The 23,060-nt window shown below is 35.8% G+C and overlaps 1 protein-coding gene across 1 annotated transcript in view; it reads left to right on the top strand.

The window, feature by feature from the left end:
* The first annotated feature begins 4,457 nt into the window (after nucleotides 1–4,457).
* Nucleotides 4,458–23,060, top strand: part of LOC121422581 (fibrillin-2-like) — a 144,298-nt gene continuing 125,695 nt past the window's right edge. Inside the window, exons 1-7 of the mRNA XM_041617731.1 lie at nucleotides 4,458–4,929; nucleotides 8,626–8,745; nucleotides 12,730–13,101; nucleotides 14,364–14,483; nucleotides 15,256–15,378; nucleotides 16,465–16,590; nucleotides 22,291–22,413. Of these exons, the coding sequence (XP_041473665.1) occupies nucleotides 4,818–4,929; nucleotides 8,626–8,745; nucleotides 12,730–13,101; nucleotides 14,364–14,483; nucleotides 15,256–15,378; nucleotides 16,465–16,590; nucleotides 22,291–22,413 (1,096 nt within the window). The 5' untranslated portion in view covers nucleotides 4,458–4,817. The remainder of the gene's footprint in view (nucleotides 4,930–8,625; nucleotides 8,746–12,729; nucleotides 13,102–14,363; nucleotides 14,484–15,255; nucleotides 15,379–16,464; nucleotides 16,591–22,290; nucleotides 22,414–23,060) is intronic.

Here is a 23,060-nt window from a genome sequence, read left to right as displayed (position 1 = left end):
AGTGGGATATATTCCAGTTGAAAAAGCTTTCAATTAAAGCACTCTTAAAAAGGAAGAGAAATGGCACATGATAGAGAAATGCCGACCCCAATCTCAGTGGCGGATCCAGAGGGGGGCGCCCCGGGCCCGCGCCCCCCCCCCCCTATTTTCGCCGGATTTTTTTTTTTTTTTTTGATGGTCATATTTACTGGATTGGTACAATGTAGTCAATTTCAAGGGCTAGATCTAGTCAAAACTATATTTTAACTTACGCTCATGGCCTTTGTGTTCGCACAAATGCACCTCTGTCATACTGTATTGCAATATGTAAATTCCGGAATTCCAGGGCGCGCAAGTCGATTGGTTGGAAAGTTGCACCACTTGTAATCGGGAGTTGCAGTGCAGTGACCAGTGTGAAGATGTTCATTTTTTCCCGAAATTTTGTGTTTTTTGTAACATGCGTTTGTCCGTCTTTATGGCAAATACATGTAAATTGTAAGTAACAGATCGCGAGAGAAAGTGTCAACGATGCGAATGATGTCTATCCCCGAGATTATTCTTCACTCAAAGATGAAGCCCTGTATCGGGCGCCACGTGCGCAGCATTATCATTCTGCCTTGGTCATGTACGTTTTCACTGAAATGTATAGGTCAGACATATTTGTATTTAATGTAAACTAACTTTTACACTTTCTGGTAGATTCAGAGGCATATTATCCAGGGCGCCCCAACCATAGGCGGATCCAGGGGGGGGCCCGAGGGGCCCGGCCCCCCCCCCTATTGGCGGAGCAAAAAAAAGAAAAAAAGGGGAAAAGGAAGGAAAAATGAAAAAAGGAAAAGAGAGGAGAAAAGAAGGAAGGCAAGCATAAGAGGAGGAAGATGAGTGAATAAAATAAGATAAGGGGAATTAAGACTTGGAAATTTTTTTTTTTTAAATCTTTCATGTCGGGATATAAAATTTTCGCTCGCGCTTTGCGCTCGCATTGCCTTTTAGGTGATATCTTGCTCATTATCACCCGTATCAGACATCTGAGCTGGTCACCGTATTGCCCTACATTTTCTTAATATCGGGAAGGGTAGGTATATTGTTTGTATTTTCCTCGGTCTCAATGTGCGCATTTACTTTGCATGCAGAGACGACGCAAAATATACCTTTGTATTTTCCCTGGGGGGTGTTTCACAAAGATTTAAGTATGACTTAGAGTCGCACTTAAATGTCTGGTTGCGCGCAGTATAAAAGGCATGACAGCATTGGTCAGATCATGCCAAGATGTCACGCACTACTGCGTATTGATCAATAAGATTGCGGGTTGCATATCATGTACGCGTCGACATTTAAGTGCGACCTAAGTCATACTTAAATCTTTGTGAAACACCCCCCAGGTCTCACATCCGGGCATTTGTGGATGCGTATAAAGAGATACGCTTCATAAGGATCCGCGCACCAACAATATACGTCATAATAAAGACAACACTGGATCCGAGAGCTTGCAAGTACGTCATAATGGTAAAGTGCAGAGACTAGACCGATATTAACATGACACAATAGAACTCTATTTTTAAAAGAAATATCCCCATTATCATGATTTTTGCTCTAGATATCTGATTTGGATGATAATAAAAATATTGACTGGCTCTTCTTTCGGGGAACATCAAATATATTGCCCTTAAAAGACCCATATTGCCCTCGTCTAAAGACTCGGGCCAATATGATTCTTTTGCTGGCAATATATTTGATGTTCCCCTCAAGGCCAGTCAATATTATATAAATATGGACCTTAAAATATCAAATTCTGAAGTCAATATACAAAACATATTTCAGCTGGGAAATTGAACTTTCATTATTTTGTTTTATTCACAAATTGATTTTTTAAAAGTGTAAAAAATTCTGTTTTATGGTCTGAATATTAACAATTTCTGCTTGCGCTGCGCGCTCGCAAAATTTGATTTGTCAGGTACCTATTATTTTCCTGTATTCCATGAAGTTCTCAAAATATCCCTATTTAGGTCAGATTGTCAAAACGTATCAGCTAGCGCTGCACGCTTGCATTTTGATTAGTGAGTTATGTATATCTCAATATTAATTCTAAAACAAACTACTTAAAATCACCATTTGATGACAATTAATCATAAATTTCTGCTCGCGATTTGGGCTCGCATTGATAGATTTTAAACTCGTGCATCTTATGCATAATTACAAAAGTGCTTAAATGTCCAATTTTCAGGCCATAATATCAATAGATTTTGCGCTCTCATGCTTAGGAAGAGAAATAGGAAGATAGTCATCATTTTCTTATGATGACATAATGTCCTTATAGAATATCCCGGTCCTATGTCAAAACTCAAAGTAACAATAATTGAAAATATCAGCTGTTTTAACTGTGATCCTTCTTCACCTCACAATTTTTCCACAAAGTGCTTGCAATACAGAGCTTAAAGTGACCCCTTTTCAGATCTGAATATCATATATTTTTAGCTCGCGTTTTGCGCTCGCTTTATTGATTTTCATGGTAAAAAAAAGGTATTTAGAATACCCAAATTCTAGGTCGATATCTCAAACACACGTTTATTCAGATACGCACCTTGTTCTCCATTTAAATAATTATCCAGTTTCAGATAACAATATAAAAAATTGTCTGCTCGCGCTTTGTGCTCGCATTATTAATGTATGAAAATTTCCAATAGCTTAACCTTTTCATGATTTACAAAACATTAATAGAGTGTCCAGAATTTTTCCGCTCGCGCTTCGCGCTCGCATCAATAATGTTCAGTTTTTGTCTTATCCTTTCCACGATTACAAAAAGTGCTTGAAATTTCCATTATTCAGGTAGAAATGTCAAAAATTTCAGCTTGCGCTTCGCGCTCGCAATATTTGAATGTTGAAATATGTAACGTCTTCATGGCTAAGTTCAAGCAGTCCATAACAAATACGTTTTCGATCAGCTCAAAACGTATATAAAAATTTTCCGCTCGCGCTCTGCGCTCGCATTATTAATGTAAGGAAGATCCCCACTTCCTCATCCTTTTCATGATTTACAAAACTTGAATAGAGTGTCTCGTTCAGTAGGTCTAAATCACGAAATTTTTTGCTCACGCTTCGCGCTCGCACTAATCGTTTAGTTATATACCTATTCTGTTAAGTTACAAAAAGTGCTTAGAATTTCCATTCCTTAGGTAAAAATGTCAAAAAATTTCAGCTCGCGCTTCGCGCTCGCATTATTTGATTTTTAAAAATATGTAACGTCTTCATGGCTAACTGCAAGCAAGTCCTTAACAGTACCTTTTCCATCGGTTCATTTTTGCTCGCGCTTCACGTTCGTAATAATTATTCACTTATATACACATCTTTTTTCAGGATTGCCCAGAATGTTCAAAACTTTTAGAAAAAAGTAAATAAGATTCCCCCCAAAAAAATAGCTCGCGCTTCGCGCTCGCATTATATAAATAATGATTATGGTATTATATATTTATGTTTATTCATAAGAATAAAGCTAAGAAGTGACTAATATATGACTACCCCTTTAAAGATACCAAAAATCCCGGCAAATATCATATTCGAGTGGCCGATCGGGGAAAATATGGCTGAAAAAAAAATTCCGGGCCCCCCTATTGGCGAAGGCTGGATCCGCCCCTGCCCCCAACTAAGTTTCGCCGAAGCAATCATTCCAACGAATTATCAAGGAGCAAAATTGTATATTCTCAATCACCAGTCGACCCCACTCCGCAGCTATATGTCAGCGTAAGGAGCGAAGATTTTATGTGACGGGGGGGGGGAGAATAAAAATACTTTCGTGCAAGCAAGTGAAGAGCCTTTGCCAAATGTATGTTTTGAATGACCGCTTATACGGTGTGTGACTGGAAACCAGCTCCTAAATGAGTCAGTATGTGTCTTTTAGTCATGAAGTTACAGTGATTTAAGTGTGCATTTTTCTTCTAAAGGTGCTCTCAAAATACGACTTTTGGACATGATTTTTTGAAAAAGTCCTTGCCGTGGATCCCCTCCCACACCCTCCCCCCGCTCGGTCGCTTCGCTCCCTTGCCGCTGGCGCCCCCCCTATTTCAAAATCCTGGATCCGCCCCTGAATCTCATGACCCTCCTAAAAGATGTTATGAATGTTGACATAAAACCACTGCACATTCAACTCTTCATGAATCCATATGTCATGATAATAAATAATACAGCTACAATCTGAAGACGAATTAATGTATACTAAACAGAACCCAACCCAACCCTAACTTCGCTCGAGAATCTAAACCAAGACATAACAAACCGAAATGTGTAATCGAGTGTGCATTGGATGCAGTTCATTGTTATTTAATTCAGCGTTAGATGATATGAAAATAGATCTCAATGAAACGTCGTCACCCTCATGAAAAGGATTTGCTTGACACCTTTTTGTTTTCTTCTGTGGTTCCACTTGAAATATGTTCCCGCGCGTAACCCTTCAAGGATTTCGTACCCGCACAGCGAATGTCCTGATCAGCTATGTCCATATGAAATTGATTGATACGAGGAAAAAACCGTGAAGGAAAGAATATTGGACATATATCGATATTGATTTCATCATAGTCTTGCGGTCAAGGAAAATTACATTATCACTCCATATTAGGCCTACCTTTGCGGCTGCCAGGAACATACTACTTTTTGTCAGATGGTTTTGTAAAACGCAAGAGCTTTCTTGTACCGTTGATAATAACTCTTAAACGATTGAAAAGTTAATCCACGCTCTTCTTCGAATCGTCTACCGTCACCACAAGAGAGGCATATCTTACTGGTGTTAACACGTTACATTTCCTTCAATCAATATCATGATTTGATTAATTGTCATCTAAGACAAAATGGTGATGAACGGTTTTAAATCAAACCATCATGGAGCCATCGTAGGGAGACAATGTTTGGTGGTTATTGTCATCCTGTTATTGTCAGTGCATGATGCGATAGCCCAAGAAGGTAAGAAAATTGTAGATCATATTTATGTTTGTAACATAGGCCTATCTATCTTCTCATGAACCCCCCCCCCCTTTCTTCAGTTTAATTAGAAAAGGACAAGACATGATAATCATACACTTTTATTTTAACAGGTTTACCACCTAACTATTTTATTTATTGAAGAGTAGAAGGACAATGTAATAAAAAAATATATCTTTATTGGTTGTTGCCAATGTTTCATTGTCTCATGTGTTGTTATAAAGAAGCTGTAATCAATAACCTTCATTACATTCACAATGCATTATCATTATCAGATTTCTTTCCACATTAGTATTATATACAGTAAAACACAGCAAAAACTAACTAAAGAAAATGTATAATTTCCATGCAACCAGTTGTACTATAATTATGAAGTTAAACAAATGGTTTCAAAGTTGAACAATAGCCAACATTTAAGGAATAAACACTCGATGCTAACATTGCCATTTAAAAGTTCAATGTATATATATTTTTTTATATTGAACAATGCCCGATCACCATTTAGATTATATTGTAGGAAAAGCATTTTTACGGAGTATCTTTTCCTTGCAAATATGTACTGTATATAGGCATGTTTTATGAGAACGTGGCAGACTATACATTAACAAGAACATGATTTATTTCAGAAGACAAGACATCTGATATTGGCGGCAGAAGCAAAAAAAATAGGGGGGGGGGTCCACCTGAAATTTTGGTATGGACACAGGTAAAAAAATTGGACAAGCAAAAAAAAAAGGATATCAACCTAAAAAATTTAGGGAGGAGTCCACCTGAATTTAGGGGGGGGGGAAGGAAACAAAATTGACAAGCAAGAAAAAAAAGGTGATCAGCAGGAATTTTAGGGGAGACCGTATCCCACCTCAATTTTAGGGGACAGGACCCCCCCCTTCCGCCTGCACCGCCTATGGATACGACTATTTTAGGCAGCCAAGAAGAAAGGAAATTGAATAAATATTTCTTTGTCCTTCAGTCAATGGTGTCATATAATCATGTGCATTTGTGGTTATTGGGCATATTCAATAATGAACCTATGATTGTGAAATGGATTTGAAAGTAAAATGACAGGCCTTCAATACAAAGTCAGAGTAAAATTGGCTGGTTTCAAACGGACCATAATATTCTCCGATCCATAACAATTTCTAACAAGGACATAGTCGAAGAGTGAAATTGATTCTTCAAGATAAAGCATCGAGTTATTATAAATTAAACAAAACATATGATAATCAACCAATAATTATTGTAGATTTTAGGCTTGATCAATCCATGTTCGGATAATTGAAGCCCGCTATTGTAACCATTCGCGATTATCACCTCCCCTCTGAAGAAACTTTACAAAACAAAACAAAAAATAGAAAAGAAAGAAAGAAATTAAATCGAATTGGAAATATTAAATATGATATATATTTTTCCAATATAATGTAAAAAGATTATCACAAAACTTCGCTTTTTATTTTAAAAATGCCAACATTTTCGCTCTCTCGCGATTTTATTTACCTCTTTTCCATGCATTATGTTGTGCTCCCCTCCTTATTATTATTATTTGGTCATTGCGCCGCTGATATTAATCTTGCTCGACAATCACGCACACAAAGAAAATCTCACAAGAAACATTCTGTTTTGCTTTAAATTCTTATTTCGTCATTATTCATTAATTTCTTTAATATAACGAACAATCTGATCGTAGGGATGATAAAAAGGGGTCCCAAATGAAAAAAAAATAGGCGTAGAGTTTGTTAACTCTACGCCTCCCAAGAGGGAGGGGTTTGAAACTGTCAAATCAATTTTGAATAATAAAAAAAAACGTTTTATTTTCATTTAACACCCCTTTTGACGCTGGAGTCTCACTCAAACTTAGACACCCCGCTAAGTTTTCTCCCTTCTCTTCCTGCACGGGTCAGTGAGATTGACGATTACAAATAACCTTTTAGTTGTGTAAAGATATAAAAATGTAAATTGTTTATGATCACCAAGTGACAAAATAGCATCCGTTAGATCAGATGCTGTAATTCAGACATTGCGTGGCATATTGGAACTGTGTTCTGAAATATGAATGTAAATTTGCCATTTCACGACATTTGAAGTGACCTTTGAGGTCAAGTCTACCCCATTAACAAGTTGATTTTAATAGGAAGGAAGAAAAAAAAATTCAAGCAAGTAAGATAATGTAATCTCATCGAATCGGATGTAAAATAGGGGCGTTAGAATAAGTTTAGAGGGGAAGTTCACCCTGTAGAAAAAGTTTGAAAATCCATAAAAGATTTCAATAAAAAGTTAATAGGATTTAAAGTTTTGGATTTGTGACGTCATGAATGGGCAAAAATTGAAGGTAGAGTAAAAACTTTTTTGTGCATTTTCTGAGAAAATTACATTTCAGTGATTTTTTGGTCATACGATATGTAAGATAGCTGCCCGCAAATGACGTCACAAATCAAATAATTAAAATTCTATGATTTTTTAATTCTTTGATGAATTTTTCTCAAACCTTCAGCAATATTTATTTATCATTATAGGTTAACTCCTTCTTTAAATATTGCTTAATCTATGAAAGAAGTTTCATGCTTAACAATATAATAATAATCACTACAATAATAGTCATGATAATAATAATAATGATAGTAATAATAATAATGATAATCATAATCATAATAATCACCATAATAATAATAATAATAATAATAATAATAATAAATATAGTAATAATGATAATGATGATAATAATAGCTTCTTTATTCGCTTGTTTAAAAAGACTCTCACATACAAACATGAATGTATACACAAGATACAAATAAAGACATGACTCCAAAAACTATAAAGTAAGTATAGTCCAGCAAAACCACATTACAACAGACGACATCTTATACAAGTTACTGCCCACTCACCCCACCCCCCCCCCCCCCCCATGACAGACGTGAGAATTCTTAGACGTTATGGCAATGCACTGGACGAAAACAATGCTGAAGGGAAATTACGAACTCGATGATATCACACACTCATTACAATATCATGATCATATAAAACATGAAAAAAATAAATATATCACCTTATATCTCCGATATTGCGCGAACATGGATTGACCCCTCATTGAACACGTATAATCACCAGTATAACTCTCTATGATTTAACCCAAGAATTAATTAATTATCAAATTCATAAAAATGGCAATTGATATTTCAAAATGCAACAGTGCGGAGATAATGTCATTGTCTTTCTAAAGTCTTGAAAAAAATATTCATTTTTGCCATGTTGTGGAAAATCTGATATGTTGACTTCTGATTTTGATTAAAAAGAAATTCAATGTAATACTTGTTTGATTTTTTAGATCAAGTAATTGTTGAGAAAATTTGACCTTGGTGCTCAACAACGAGTATAAATGGTCGGAAAACAATTCCCCTTTACCTAACAATCATTGTCAGTTACTTGAAGGGGCCGCGGAAGCGGGGGGGGGGGGGGTGGTGCTTCAGACACCCCCCACTTTTTTTTCCAAAACCGTGTACAGAAACGTAGAAATGACCATTATGATTGGGAATTTTTTGCATGGTCAGCCCCCCCCCCCCCACTTTGAAAACCGTTCCGCGGCTACTCCGTCGAAAGAAAAGGATGAACAAGTAAACCGACACTATTTGATAAACATTGTATTTAATAAATCAATTATATTAAACATTTTCCCCGTTATTTCAGCGTGTGCATCCAATCCCTGCAGTGGGTTGGGGTTCTGCTACGAAAGACCGGGAAGGACTCCTAACTTCGCTTGTCAATGTTTTGATACTAATAGAATGGGATTTGACTGCATGCAAGTAGGTGAGTCAACGAATTGTAGTGGTTGTCATAAGCATGTGGACGGCGATGACGGTGCAGGTTATATGATGATGGTGATCAATGATGTCGATAAAGATCAACGTTGATGATGAATATGACGAAAGTGATGACGATTATTTGGTGATGACAAAGAATTCGAAGACAACTTGATGATGATGATGGTAGTAATGAAGATGATCATGGCGACGACGACGGTGATGATGGTTATGATTACAATGATGATGGTGATGATGACGATGCCTCTATGGTGATGATGATGGCTATCAATGATTTTGAGAATATGGTGATGACGAGGAATGCGAAGACGACAACTTCAATTAATGATCGATGATGATGATGATGATGGTGATAATAAAGATGATCATTGCGACGACGGCGGTGATGATGGCAATGAAGCCTTATGATGATGACCATGGGTGTCGATCACGGGGGGGATGGGGGATATATCCCCCCCAATATTTCAAGTGGGGGGATTGCCTGTATTATCATCCCCCCAATAATTTAGGGTAGAAAAATTATAATAATGATGATGAAAAAATGTAAAGTTTGATCATGATGATTATAGTATGCCATCAATCAGTTTGTTTCCCTCGCAATTTGTGTATATTGTTATTAAATAAAAACATTCTTTTTCAGGACTATTCGGGGACTATTAAACAGATGAGTGGAGGTTCAAGATGAAAAAGAATGAAATGTTTATGTATATGATATTTTTTAACACATGGCATAAAAGGACCCCAACGAAAAACAACTTTTGTTGATAGGGTGTTCCATCCCACCAGTGGCGAATAAATTAATTTTGATAAATCAATTAATTCAAAAGGGTGGAAAAATAAACAGGAGTAAAAAAGGGTGGCAAGATAAATCGTCTAAGCGGTAAGCCCGATGGTGCACGAGAAGCCATACAGTTTGAAATTTGTGCTAGTCTTAATTGGTCCGAATCTGCATTTTATCATCGCGCATTAAGAAAAAAGATACTGCCAGTCGGGTTGTATACACAAAGGCATTGATCCTCAATAATTCTGCATGTGCCACTAAAAAAATTAATAAGATTGTAATGTTACACTGAAATCAGAAAGCGAGATTGAGATACCAACTCGATTTTGATTCATAAAATTGTGCTCAAAATGTCTGCTTTTCAGATTGGAATATAAAAATTTTCAGCTCGCGCTTCGCGCTCGCATCATTTCTGTACCAGAAACCCATACTTTTCCTGATGAAATAAGTGAGTAGAATGTCCCGTTTTCAGTTCTAAACCTCAAAAGAACTCCTGCTTCGATTTGTAATAATCTTTTGTTGGATATATATCTTCTTCTTTATTAAAAGCGTCCAATAATCTGTCATTTTTTTCCAGATCGAAATATCAAAATTTTCAGCTCGCGCTTTGCGCTCGCATCTATTGTTCTTCTAGACAAACATCTTAATCATTGGTACCAAAAATGCATAAAATATCAAGCTTTCAGGTCAGAATATAAAGAAATTTCAGCTCGTTCTCTAGTCAGATACATGTATCTATCCTCCTCATGAGTTACAAACAAACCTAAACAGGTACATTTTTCCTGTTTTCATGTCATACTAAAAAATTTCAGCTCGCGCTTCGCGCTCGCATTGTTGGTGAGGGGGAGATATGTGTCTCTTTCTCATGAGTCATATATATATTTATATATATAGGCCTATATGTGTGTGGGTGAGTTTGTTTGTTTTGTGTGATAGAGCGCCTTTGGAACGTTGATTCATGATTTTGCCCCCCCCCCCATCTGAAAAATGGATCGACGCCCCTGTGTATACATCATGCTCAATAAACAGATCACTATGTACAATTGTACATGGTCCAGACAATTTTTGTCATTTTTTCTTTCGCATGAGTTTAGAATAGGCTTACTTGTAACACAAATTAAATTTTCAAAAAAATTATAAAAGTAAAGTACACTACAACAATGAAGGAATTTCCAAGAACACCATGCATATCACCCACTCCCAAATGTCCTAACTTGTGATTTTAGTGGGGGTAATGTTGAAAGATCCCCTTCCACAAGAAAATTTGTGTCAATCATCCCCCCCAACCAAGAATACCGATCGACACCCATGATGATGACAATGATGATGACGATAGACAACGATGGTGATGATCGATGCCTCGATCAATCGATGGTGATGATGATGATGCTGATGAAAATTGATGGTGTTGTTGAAAATGAAGGTGGTGATAATGTCGATGATGATAATGAATTATGATTGCGATGATGATGATGATGATGATGGCGTCGTAACATGACGATGACAGATAATAAGACATTTGATGGTTTATGGCGACAATGATGAGGCTTGGCGACCTTGAAGATGCGACGAGTGCAAAATAAATGATGATGCTAACGACCAGAGGGTCGTTGGTGGCAGGTTTTACGATAAACATTATTATTCGCTTTCCCATGAATGCTATTAGTATTACGAATACAGGTAAGAGAGAACTAAATTAGTCGTTAAAATTTGATTTATGTAATAGTGGCCTATATTATAATGGTATTAATGATATCAGCATGATGATAATGCGATTGGTATTCGTTGTAAGAAAGTGTCGAGTCAAGGTAAGAAGGTTGTGTCATGCAACTTTGTGTTGGGCGAGTTACAGCGGCAGCCCCGGGGGGCAGCCCGAACATCGCTCCCTAGCGACGTCCCCGGGGCTCTGGCCTGAATAGGTGAACGCCTAGATTTGTGTGTGCATGGACTCCTACTCGTTAACGTATTTCTAACGGGAACGGCGGCCGACTCCTCTGCGTGGAAATCGGTGAGTCAATGGCCCGGTAGTGGTACTGGTGGTGAAGGTCAATAATAATGCTAATGCCTATAATATATATAGTGATGATGATGGTGGTGATGATGGTGATGATGAGGATGATGATGATGAGGATGGTGGTGGTGGGTGCATGCATGTTCATACCTATTTACAGCAAAGATGACTTGGGCCATCTTGGTGATGACCATGATGCTGCTGCGGTATGATGATGCTGGTGATGATGATGATGATGGTGGTGATGGTAATGAAAATGATGATGGTACTGATGGTGATGATCATCATGCCTCATGATGCTGCTGCTAAAGGTGTTTTGATGTTTATGATGATAAACAGATATTCATGTTGATAGTGAATTGGTGATGATTATGATGGTGATGGTGTTGGTGATACGCCAAGATGCCATTGGTCATGATAGTGAATTGCATGGTTACGATGACCATGATCATCATGATACTGATGATGATTTTGATAATGCTGGTGATGATTGATGATGATTGTGGTTGTGATGTTACAATGATGATATTGAACATAATCTTTATACCGCATCTACTGGAAAAATACAGTTGGACAATTCCACAGGTTGGTCATGTAACGTGAGTAACCGACACATTCCAAAGATTTGCCAGGAGCATAATAGAATTTCCCAAGTTTTGTTTTTATACAAAGGATAGTCAGACTGTGTACTTTGTTGTGATAAGGAGATGTTTAGTTCCTATCAATAATAATGGAGTTACAGCTCCAAGTATGAGTCAAGGTGTCTCCAAATGTAACGTGAGTAACCGTGGAATTGCCCAGTTGTGTCTGCAGTCACGTTTTCAGGTGTATCTTGTACTGTACGTTGTCTTCCTAGCTTGGATAAATTGCTATCTGTGCTATTTGTCCTTTGCTGTGTCAATGTAGTGACTAGTACTTCTGCTAATAATTAAGTAAGGAATTACGGGAAAGGGAAATATGAAGGAAAAGAAGAAGAAAAAGAAGAGTAAGAGAAAGCAAAATAAAGTAGATGTGTTTTCTATAGTGATTTTAGAAATGGAGGGCTATGACTGCATAAAACGTTAACCGATTTCAAAAGTTTTGTAACCGAATATATATTGACTTTTAGGTATCTTGATATTTTTAATAGACATTCATGTAGTAACGATGAATCAATATTTGGTCTTGTCATTTTTCAGGTTCTTTCAATGCTGCAAACAGATGTTTTGGGTATCCTTCATCCACCTGTCAGCTCACATTCTTTTCCTCCCCTGCCTTCCCCAACAACTACCCCAATGGCTTCTCCCAAATGTACCAGCTCTACATCCAAACCGCAACGTCGATCAGGTTTTCATTCCAAGTCACCTTCAGCATCGACGTCGATGACGAGCTCTACGTTGGGATCGGACTCACTGTTCCCACGAGTTTTCAACCCGTTGATGGCATCTTGCATCAGTTCAGTGGGAGTGTGGTGCCCAATGCGTTCACTTTGAACACCGATACGGTTTGGATGCTTTTCAGGTCAGATGCTACAGGATCCGCAAATGGGTGGCAGGTACAGTGGACAGCAAGTAAGAAGTCAATAGTTCTTTCTAATTCTATTGTAATTATTGTATACTAGTATTCCTTTTATTTATTGTTTGTCATGTTTTTCTATCAAAGTTATTTCAACCATCATTTTTAAACTTCACATATTGAACTACACATTTATAACACAATATGATCAAATAAGAAGGACAAAACCTGAGAAGTTGCATATGACTATATACCTGTATTCTATTACTGTATACCTGTTTGTATTGAGAGATCTGATTTGAATAAATGTATTAATGAATTGAATTGAATTGATAATTTGATTTTGTTGAGACATGTGTAGACTTACTAGTAGTTCAAAGGACATTTCATTTACGACATATGTCCACAAATGGCACACCTTTGCACTATCATTGCTGTGTAATGGTTGAAGTTATTCATAAACTTCAGGCCACTGGAGTTGCAGATGTGTACCATCTCCACTTTTGGACATAAAATTAAATAAAGTTTTGTATGACTTTTATATATCTCAATATCTACTATCATTATATACATGTATCTTCATCCATTTGTTCATATTTTAAAGAGGTTCCCTTAAGAAACAAAGGACATGGGCAATTTGTGAAATGAGAGTCATGTATAATGATAGATAGAAAAATAGATAAAATAGGTAAATAGATAGATAGAATAGGATAAGGTAGCACACAACACTGGCTCTGGTCCAACGGTCCTAGACCAGTAAGAATTAGTGACGGACCAGTAACTTTTCAGAAAAAGCCAGATATACTGGTGTGACATGACCATTTAAAACTGTATTTAACTGATATAAATGATATTTTCTCCTACTTTGTAAATTATAAAAATGACTCTGCTTTCGTAGAAACTGGCTATCCAGAATTGAGAAATGGCTCTTATGAATTATGTTGTGTGTACTGTTTGTTGTATTTTTTTTTGGGGGGGCAATGTAAGCAATAAAAGACAGCAAAATAAACTCAAGATTTAAAAAAAAAATCTTTATTTGGGAGGGGGGGCCAGTAAATTTTAGGTTTGGACCAGTAAAATATGGAAAAACTGGTATCTACTGGTCCAACATAAACAGGTTGGACCAGTAGAAAAACAAGGTTAGTGTGGAGCCCTGGATAAGGAGTAAGGAGAGGTTGATCAAAATTGTGCAGGGACATTGATAAAGTACATTACATCTTGTTGATCCATTATATAACAAATGGTATTGACAAAAAACTAAGATGATATGTTTGAATTATTTTCAAAATATAGAAATAAAATCTTGTTTTTCTTCCAGCAACTGATCCATGTGGATGGGGTCCTTGTCTAAATGGAGGGACATGTACACCAAACTTCCAGTCAAACACCTTCACTTGTAGCTGTACTCCTTGCTACAATGGTAACAGATGCGAGATAGGTAAGGATGACAACAGGCTAGCAAATAATTTAGGGGCCTTTTTTAATTTCACTTTGTTGCAATTGCAAAATTTGGGGGGCTACCCTTTGTGCATTAAGCAGTGATATGGTAGGCCTAAGTGCAATCTTCATGATTCTAGTGTATATGTATTGTAGAATATTAATATCTTAAACCGTTCTTGAATTTGTGGCAACTCTTGAAAAAAATGGTACATCCAAAGTATTCAATTTTGGGAATAAAAGAGGTGATTTGGGCTGTCATGAGGATAAAATAGCCTGTCATCCTCATGTATTTTGTATGCTATGGGATAGATTTTTGTACCTTTTCGTACAGGAAGATTAATAAATGAGATAATTAGTAAATCACACAAAGTTTTCAACTGATAAATGCTGAATGACATGGATTTAAATCAAATCTGGATCGGATGTGAATAGTAACTAGTCAACCACTGGATAAGGATTAAATCTAGAAATATGTTAATTTAAATGTACTTTTAGATTTAAAAAAATTGATCTTTAGAATTGAAATTGAATTCAGAGTTTGACTGTTTGTTGTTATTTACAGCTGATATTGAATGTATAAGTGACTTAGAGTGAATCTATATCACAACTTGAGTGATATAAAAAGGGGCAACGATTATGCTATGAGAAGTCGAGAACAATCAATGGCCGTAGCAATCAAAGTACTGTGATTGAATATAAGTGACAAAATTTTGCATCTCAATTTACTATAGAAATGTTCAATATAAATTTGTTCTTTGTTCACACGATAGGTAATAATTTGTGTTCTACTAGTAACCCATGTCTGAATGGTGGGACATGTTTTACCAATGATCAATGTACCTCAGCTATCTGTGATTGCCCACCCTGCTTCACAGGCTTAACTTGTTCAAGCCGTAAGTAATTTTGCAAATTTGTTATATTGAATATGTATATGGTATATATCATTAATGCACTTCATGTCATATCTGTTTTGTGAACATTTTACTTGCATGAACGTGCAAGGGCCTTATCATATTACTTATTCTCATTGATTAGGAGAATATTTTTAGTGTGTTGAATTTGTGTCTCACCTTTCTTTTAACTTTAATATAATTCATCAATATGCTGAAAAATGTTTCAAGAATTGTAATTATTGTAGTCAAGGAAAATGACTGATTTTATGGGTGAATCCCTAACAATGCACTGCATTGCTGTTTTGTCCCAAAAATGAATTACCAAAAGTCCGGGGTGGGGGGCAGTCAAATGTATTGCTGTACACATGCGTGACCAAATTATTTCCAAACACCCCCTAAACAAGTTTTTTCTCTGTGTGCAAAATAACCCCCTTAACAAGCTTTTTTTTCGGCTTTATTTACACAATTTGGGCCCTAATCAAGTTGTCGCCCCTAAACAAGTTGTCACCAGAATAGGACCTCAGGGAGAAAACATACCCTAAACACATTTGGGTAGTCTTAAAAAATATCTTTGGAAAAAATACATCCCCTAAATACATTTGACCCCACGAATGACCATTGACCAGTCTTGCGAAACTTTTTCTTGAAAATCTGTGTCTTTGATACCCTTAATGCCCGCATCTAAACTGAAAAAACACCCCTTTAAGCACGTTTTTTGGATCACACATGTGTACAGCGATATATTTGACTACCCCCCCCCCCCCCGGCCAAAAGTCCAGAAAGATCCAAAAAGTAGAAAGATATCTAATATTCATAAATCCAAAATGGAGAGAATTCTGTAATTATAACAATCAAATAAGTGGTTTTATTACTATTAATAAATATTCAAACGAAAGCTGCCCTAATTGTTATAATTATATAATTATTACTGATGCATAAAACTTTTACCAGTGATAGATCTTGCAATAACCCACACTTTAGGATCGGGAGTTATTGACCTCAGATGACCTGGAGGTCATTGACTTCAAATTTGTTTGAGGTCAAATCTTATTATTCCTGAACTAATGATCTTGTTTATATCATTAGGTATAAACCAATGCCAGAATCCTAACCCATGTCAGAACAATGGGATCTGCATTCCACAGGGTATTGGATGTACAGACTTTGTATGTCAGTGTGATGTATGCTTCATTGGAAATACATGTTCACAGAGTAAGTACCTTTTAACTTTAAGTACGTTTGCCTGTATCATTATGCTAAATGTCTTCATAACTTGATAGTTTGAAGATGTTCCTACCATGATTATGGAGTTACAAATGGAGAGGTCGGACGTGTTTTAAAAGTGCTCTGACATTTTTTGCAATTTTACCGTTTTTCCTGACATTTTGTGAAAACGTTTTATATGGTTGCATCAGAAACTGGATAGTGAATATCAAGGATATACTCATTTTTCATTTGGATTACTTATTTGGATACTATCAAACATTTTTAACTTGAAATTTTGATCATTTTGGAGAAGAAAGTGTCAATAGACTTCTAAAACTAGCATCATTTACGCGTCATTGCCTAGCAACTCATCATTAAACGCATACTGGCTTGGATGGAACGCATCACACTGGTATCTCTTTGCGCAACCATTCTTTGTGCGCTTAATTCTGATTGTTTCATCTAATTGTGACGTCACGATGTCTGGGAAGAGAAAGTCGTCGAAAAACAACTCTGGTGATAATGAAGAGACGAATGAAAACTATCTACTATCACTGATCAAGAATGAGCTAGGGAAACTTTCCAATTCCTTGAATGCTAAGTTGACCGTCTTGGAGCAGTCGATCGACAGTATACGAGAGGGACAAAGTAGCATTGTCAACTCGCTGTCGTTCCTCAACGAGAAATTTGAGGAAATGAAGTTGAAGGCCGAGAAGATAGAAAAGGAAAACAGAGAACTGAAGGAACAAAACATCTGCCTTCAGAAGAGATTCAGTGAGTTGACCTTCCAGCTTAACGAACTTGACCAGTACCACAGAAGAGTCAACTTGGAGGTGGCAGGTGTACCAGAACGACAGGGCGAGGTTCCTGAAAGGATCGTACTTAATATCGCGAAACACATCAGCCCTGAGCTTGCAGCATCCGACTTCGATGTGGTTCATCGGCTGGGTTCCAAACGCCAAGCTGATAACAAAGCCCGACCAATCATCGTGCGATTCACCACAAGACGAGCTCGGAACATCATGTACGATGGGAGAAGGAAGCTGAAGACTCTCTCCACAAAGGATCTTGGATACAACAGCGATGGCAAGATCTACCTCAATGAAAACTTGATCGCTTCCACTAAGGAGCTAATGAAAGATGTCAACAAGGCCCGCCGAGATGCCGGATACAAGTTCCTGTGGACCCAGAATGGCCGAATCTATGTAAGGAAGGATGAGAAGTGTCAACCCATCATCATTCATTCCAGAGAGGACTTTTCTAAGCTGTAGAAGGACTATCCATGTTTTTTCCATTTTCCAGTATTCTTTTTATTTCTTATGAAATTCACGTCACAAAATTTTTCGCATCGATCAATAATTGTGTTATTTTCCGTGGTATATTTTGCATTCTTTTACTGCCCTTTCAATAATGTTTCAATACCAGACATTTCATGGAGGTCATTTTACTTATTTTTGTGTGCAAATATTCTTCATCGACCGTTAATAATTGTATCAAATAATCTTTATTTTGTTAACTATTACAACTGCAGTATTTTTCAAACTCGAATTTGGGGTCATGACGGTATCAAATCTAAAAGATCCTTTATATGCTCAGCTTACAAAGATTTTGATTTAAAATGGCAATATATTCTATTTCATAATGGTGGATAATATGCGTGATTTCCCATTTTATCATCTGAATAATGATGATTTCTTATTACTAAATCATCCAAGTCAGGATAAAAGCAATATTATCTCAAATCATCATACTCCATTTGATAGATTTTCTACTGATATTCTTACAAATAATTTTGATGAACTTCAAGTTGAATTCGATATTCATGATAAAGCATACAATCTTTCCTCTTCTCCATATTATACAGAAAATTCATTCAAAGACTATGCTAAATTGATTGGAGAAGATGATGTTTTTATTTTGCATTTGAATATAAGAAGCGCTAACCAAAACTTCGAGAAATTACGATTATTATTAGAAAATACACAATTTGCCAATCCCCCAATCATTGCTCTTACTGAAACTTGGTTCACGGAATCACCGAATTCCTTATGCACCATCCCGAATTATGATATTGTTATAAACAATAGGAAAAATAAAATTGGAGGTGGACTAGCATTATATATTCCGTCTTCATTTGATTATGCAGTTAGACATGAATTTGAATATATGAATGATATCATCGAATCCTTATTTGTAGAAGTAAAACTTCAAAAAGATAAGAAAACTCTAATAGGTGTCATCTACAGACCTCCTCAAACTTCTTGTATAGAAGATTTTTTACTTGCTACTAATGAACTTTTGCAAAACGGAGAATTGATAAATAACAATTGTATCATCACTGGTGATTTCAATATTAATCTCTTGACCAGTAATCACTCTGCAACAAACGATTTCCTTGAATTAATGTTAACTTCTACTTTTTGCCGATTATTTCTAGACCAACCCGTATTACTGATCATTCTGCTACGCTTATAGATAATATATTCTGTAACTCTCACCCTCTTCCGAAAGCTGGCATTGTAACGACAGACATATCTGATCATTTTCTTATTTTTACCCATATCCAAACAATGCAATCACTCGCAAAAATGGAAAAGAAATATAGGATCTGTCGCAACTTTAGTGACAAAAATATTGAACGCCTCCAAGAAGATTTAAGCTCTGTTGATTGGTCTGACGTTTATAACTCGAAAGAGAATGTCGATGACTCATTTGACATATTTTTGAAATATTTCAATGATTGCTTAGATTCTTGTGTTCCTTTAAAGAAATATCGAAATTACGACTATAAACGTGTTCCAAAGCTACCATGGGTTTCAAAAATGATATTAAGGTCTATCAATCGGAAAAATAATCTGTATGTTTCTTATATATCAAATCCAAATGATGTTTCACGGAATAGATACACGTCTTATAAAAATACCTTAACAACTACTCTCCGAATAGCAAAAAAGAGGTTTTATTCAGAAAAATTACAATCATATAAAAACGACCTTAAAAATACATGGAAAACAATAAATGGGGCTCTAAACAAAATTAACAAATCTAGTGCTGTTAATAAATTATGTGTAGATGGAAATATGGTTGAAGATACTCATTCTATAGCAAATGAATTTAATTCATATTTCTCTCAAATTGGACCAAAGTTAGCTGGAAATATTATCCCTGTAGAAAATTCGTTTAAGGACTTTTTGGACAAACAAAATGATAATTCAATATTTCTTACTCCAGTTCATAGAGAAGAATTACTTGAGATTGTATTTAATTTGAAAGCAGGAAAGACACCCGGATATGATGGCATTACAAATAAAGTATTGAAAAACATTATACATTCTCTTGCTGATCCCCTGCTTCATATATTTAATTTATCATTGCAGCTTGGCCAGGTCCCAAAGAAGATGAAAATAGCTAAAGTTATACCCATTTTCAAGAAGGGGGATCAATTAATTACTAGTAATTATCGCCCAATATCTTTGTTAACTTCGTTCTCAAAAATTCTTGAAAGGATCATTTATAAAAGGACAGTTGCTTTCCTTAAGAAATATAGTATCATATGTGATAACCAATTTGGTTTTAGAGAAAAACATAATACAACTCATGCTATATTGACATTAATAAATAAAATATCTACTTCTTTTGATAATTCTGATCATACTGTAGGATTATTCCTTGACTTCTCAAAAGCGTTTGACACAATAGATCATGAAATACTGTTATGTAAGCTATCAAATTACGGTATCAGAGGAACAGCTTTACAATGGTTTAGGAGTTATCTTACTGATAGAATTCAGTTTGTTACAGTAAATGAATCAGAATCTCCAACAAGGCCAGTTTCCTGTGGAATTCCACAAGGTAGTATTCTTGGCCCCTTGTTATTTATACTTTATGTTAATGATATGAAAAATTCATCTCATGTTCTCTCATTTATTCTCTTTGCTGATGATTCCAATATTTTCTATACACACCATGATCCACATATACTTGTGAGCACTATGAATACAGAATTTAAAAAAGTAACAAACTGGATTAAAGCCAACAAATTGTCACTGAATCTGCAAAAAACTAATTATATGCTTTTTAGTCATTCATTGAAACATCTACCACATCAAATACTTTTAGATAATACTGAAATCAAAGAAGTGCAAACAACAAAATTTTTAGGTCTTACTATTGATAACAAGCTTACGTGGAATGCTCATATCAACAATACTTGCAAAACTGTGTCAAGAAATATTGGAGTCATCAATAAGCTTAAATACGTTCTACCAGCACAAGCGCTATCCATGTTGTATTGTGCATTAATTCTACCATATCTTAATTATGGAATTCTGGCATGGGGTAATGCCTCTCAAACGAGACTAAATAAAGTCTTGCTACTTCAGAAAAAAGTACTGAGAATAATATGCAATATGTCCTTTAGAGCTCATACGGATGAATTGTTTCGTCAGAAACGTATCCTTAAAATCAATGACCTGTACCGCTTGCAACTATTCCAATTCATGTATCAGCTAGATAGAAATAGTGTACCTAATGTCCTACAAAAGAAATTTATGAGAAACAATACTTTACATTCATATAATACGAGACAATCAAATGACTATCACTTACCTAAAAGTAAAACAGTATTTTCTAGCAAAACTGTATTTTTCACAGGACCAAAACTCTGGAATTCTCTGGACAGAGAAATGAAAGAGGCAGCTAATCTTTTACGATTTAAATTACTCATCAAAAAATTTCTCCTGAATTCTTATTGATTCAATCTAATATTTGTGAACTTCATACTTATCCACGGTAGTATTGATTATTTTTTTTAAGTCAATATTTAATTTTGTATATAGTGTAAATACATTTGTGTTACAGTGTTTATATCTATATAATTTTACAGAATTTTGCTGATTATTTTACTCTATTTGTATCATATTACCCTTGTATAAAGTTTTGATAGGGGGTCTACATTTTACAAGCTCTGCTTTTTAGTAGGCCCCTCCACTTTTTTCATTTCATTGCTACGTTTTAATCCTGCATATGTTATGCATTTTTTTCATTGTAAACATGATTACGAAATGTACTTTGATGATTGTGGAATATGAATATATCAATAAATAAATAAATAAATAAATAAACTAGACAGTGTACTAATATGCATACCATTCTTGTTGGCATACCTTTTGTCAAAAGTAACTTATCATATTTCTGAAAGGTATTTTTCCTGTATTTTGATTCATCGTGGACTAACAGTTATTGCTTTTATGGGGGTTTTGTTAGTTTTAACATTTGTATCTGTTTATGCAGAAAATTCAGTTACCAGAGTGAATGTTACTACCAGAAGTGGCAGAGTGGTTAAACAATGATTTGCTTTTTACAATGCGATTGTGCTTAACACAAGTTCTACAAAATTAGTTTATATTGGGTTTCGTTAATGTTGTTGCTCTATTAACCTTTTGCAACATGTATTTTCCCACTGCAAATATTAATTTATATTCATTATTATAAATATATCAATTTTATACACATATTCATCATTGTAAATTGATTCTTGTTGAGAATATCATACTCCTGCTCCTGATTGCAGGTCTGATAACATTTAATGAAATCTCTTCTTATCTATGAAATGCTTTTTCTCAACATTTTTCTATTTGGAAAGCTACATTGTACAAAACTGTATTGAAAAGTGACATATCTTTTTCTATGATATTGTGCTTTTAGGAATTGACCTGTGTCAGACAAACAACCCATGTAGAAATGGTGGATCATGTCTGATGTCACCCGATTGCACGTCTACCTCCTGTGTGTGTACTGGGTGTTTTACAGGACCTACATGCAGCACATGTTAGTATACACTGTCATTCCTCATCAATTATGAAAAAAAAATCTTATTTGATATTTTTTTGAAATAAATAATTATAATAATATGTTCCATTTATATAACCTAGCTACTATAATTACGTATATTTTCGCTTGATACTTGATATCGTATTCTTACCCCGGCTGTAGCTGAGCCGTCGTGTAGGCACTAAAGCATCCAAGGGATAAATCCTACCGGGTACCCATTCATCTCACCTGGGTCGAGTGCAGCACAATGTGGGTAAATTTCTTTCTGAAGGAAAACACGCCATGGCTTGGATTCGAACGCATATCCTCCTGATTGAAAGACGAGAGTTGTAGCCACTAGACCAAGACACCCTTGCAATCCATGTTTACTAGCGACGAATCGGCTAGTTTTCTGACTCAATAGCATTTAGGGCTATCCAGTCCCTGTCAGATGCAGTGATGTAATTGAGAGGCAGATATTTTTTAGCTTACTACATAAATAGGAATTGAGTTGTCACCTATTATTGGGATATACTTCTTAGCATGTTGAATCAGAAGGGATGACCCATAACTACTGAGGATGCATAAAGGGATAAAAATATGATAGCATTAAATACCTTATCAGTCTGTGCCCTATTTACGTACCACTTTGTGCACAATTGATA

This window comes from Lytechinus variegatus, chromosome 10, assembly GCF_018143015.1.
Source record: "Lytechinus variegatus isolate NC3 chromosome 10, Lvar_3.0, whole genome shotgun sequence".
Taxonomy (NCBI): Eukaryota; Metazoa; Echinodermata; class Echinoidea; order Temnopleuroida; family Toxopneustidae; genus Lytechinus; species Lytechinus variegatus.
The sequence above is the reverse complement of the archived record's forward strand: the minus strand, read 5'-3'. Positions and strand labels throughout refer to the sequence as shown.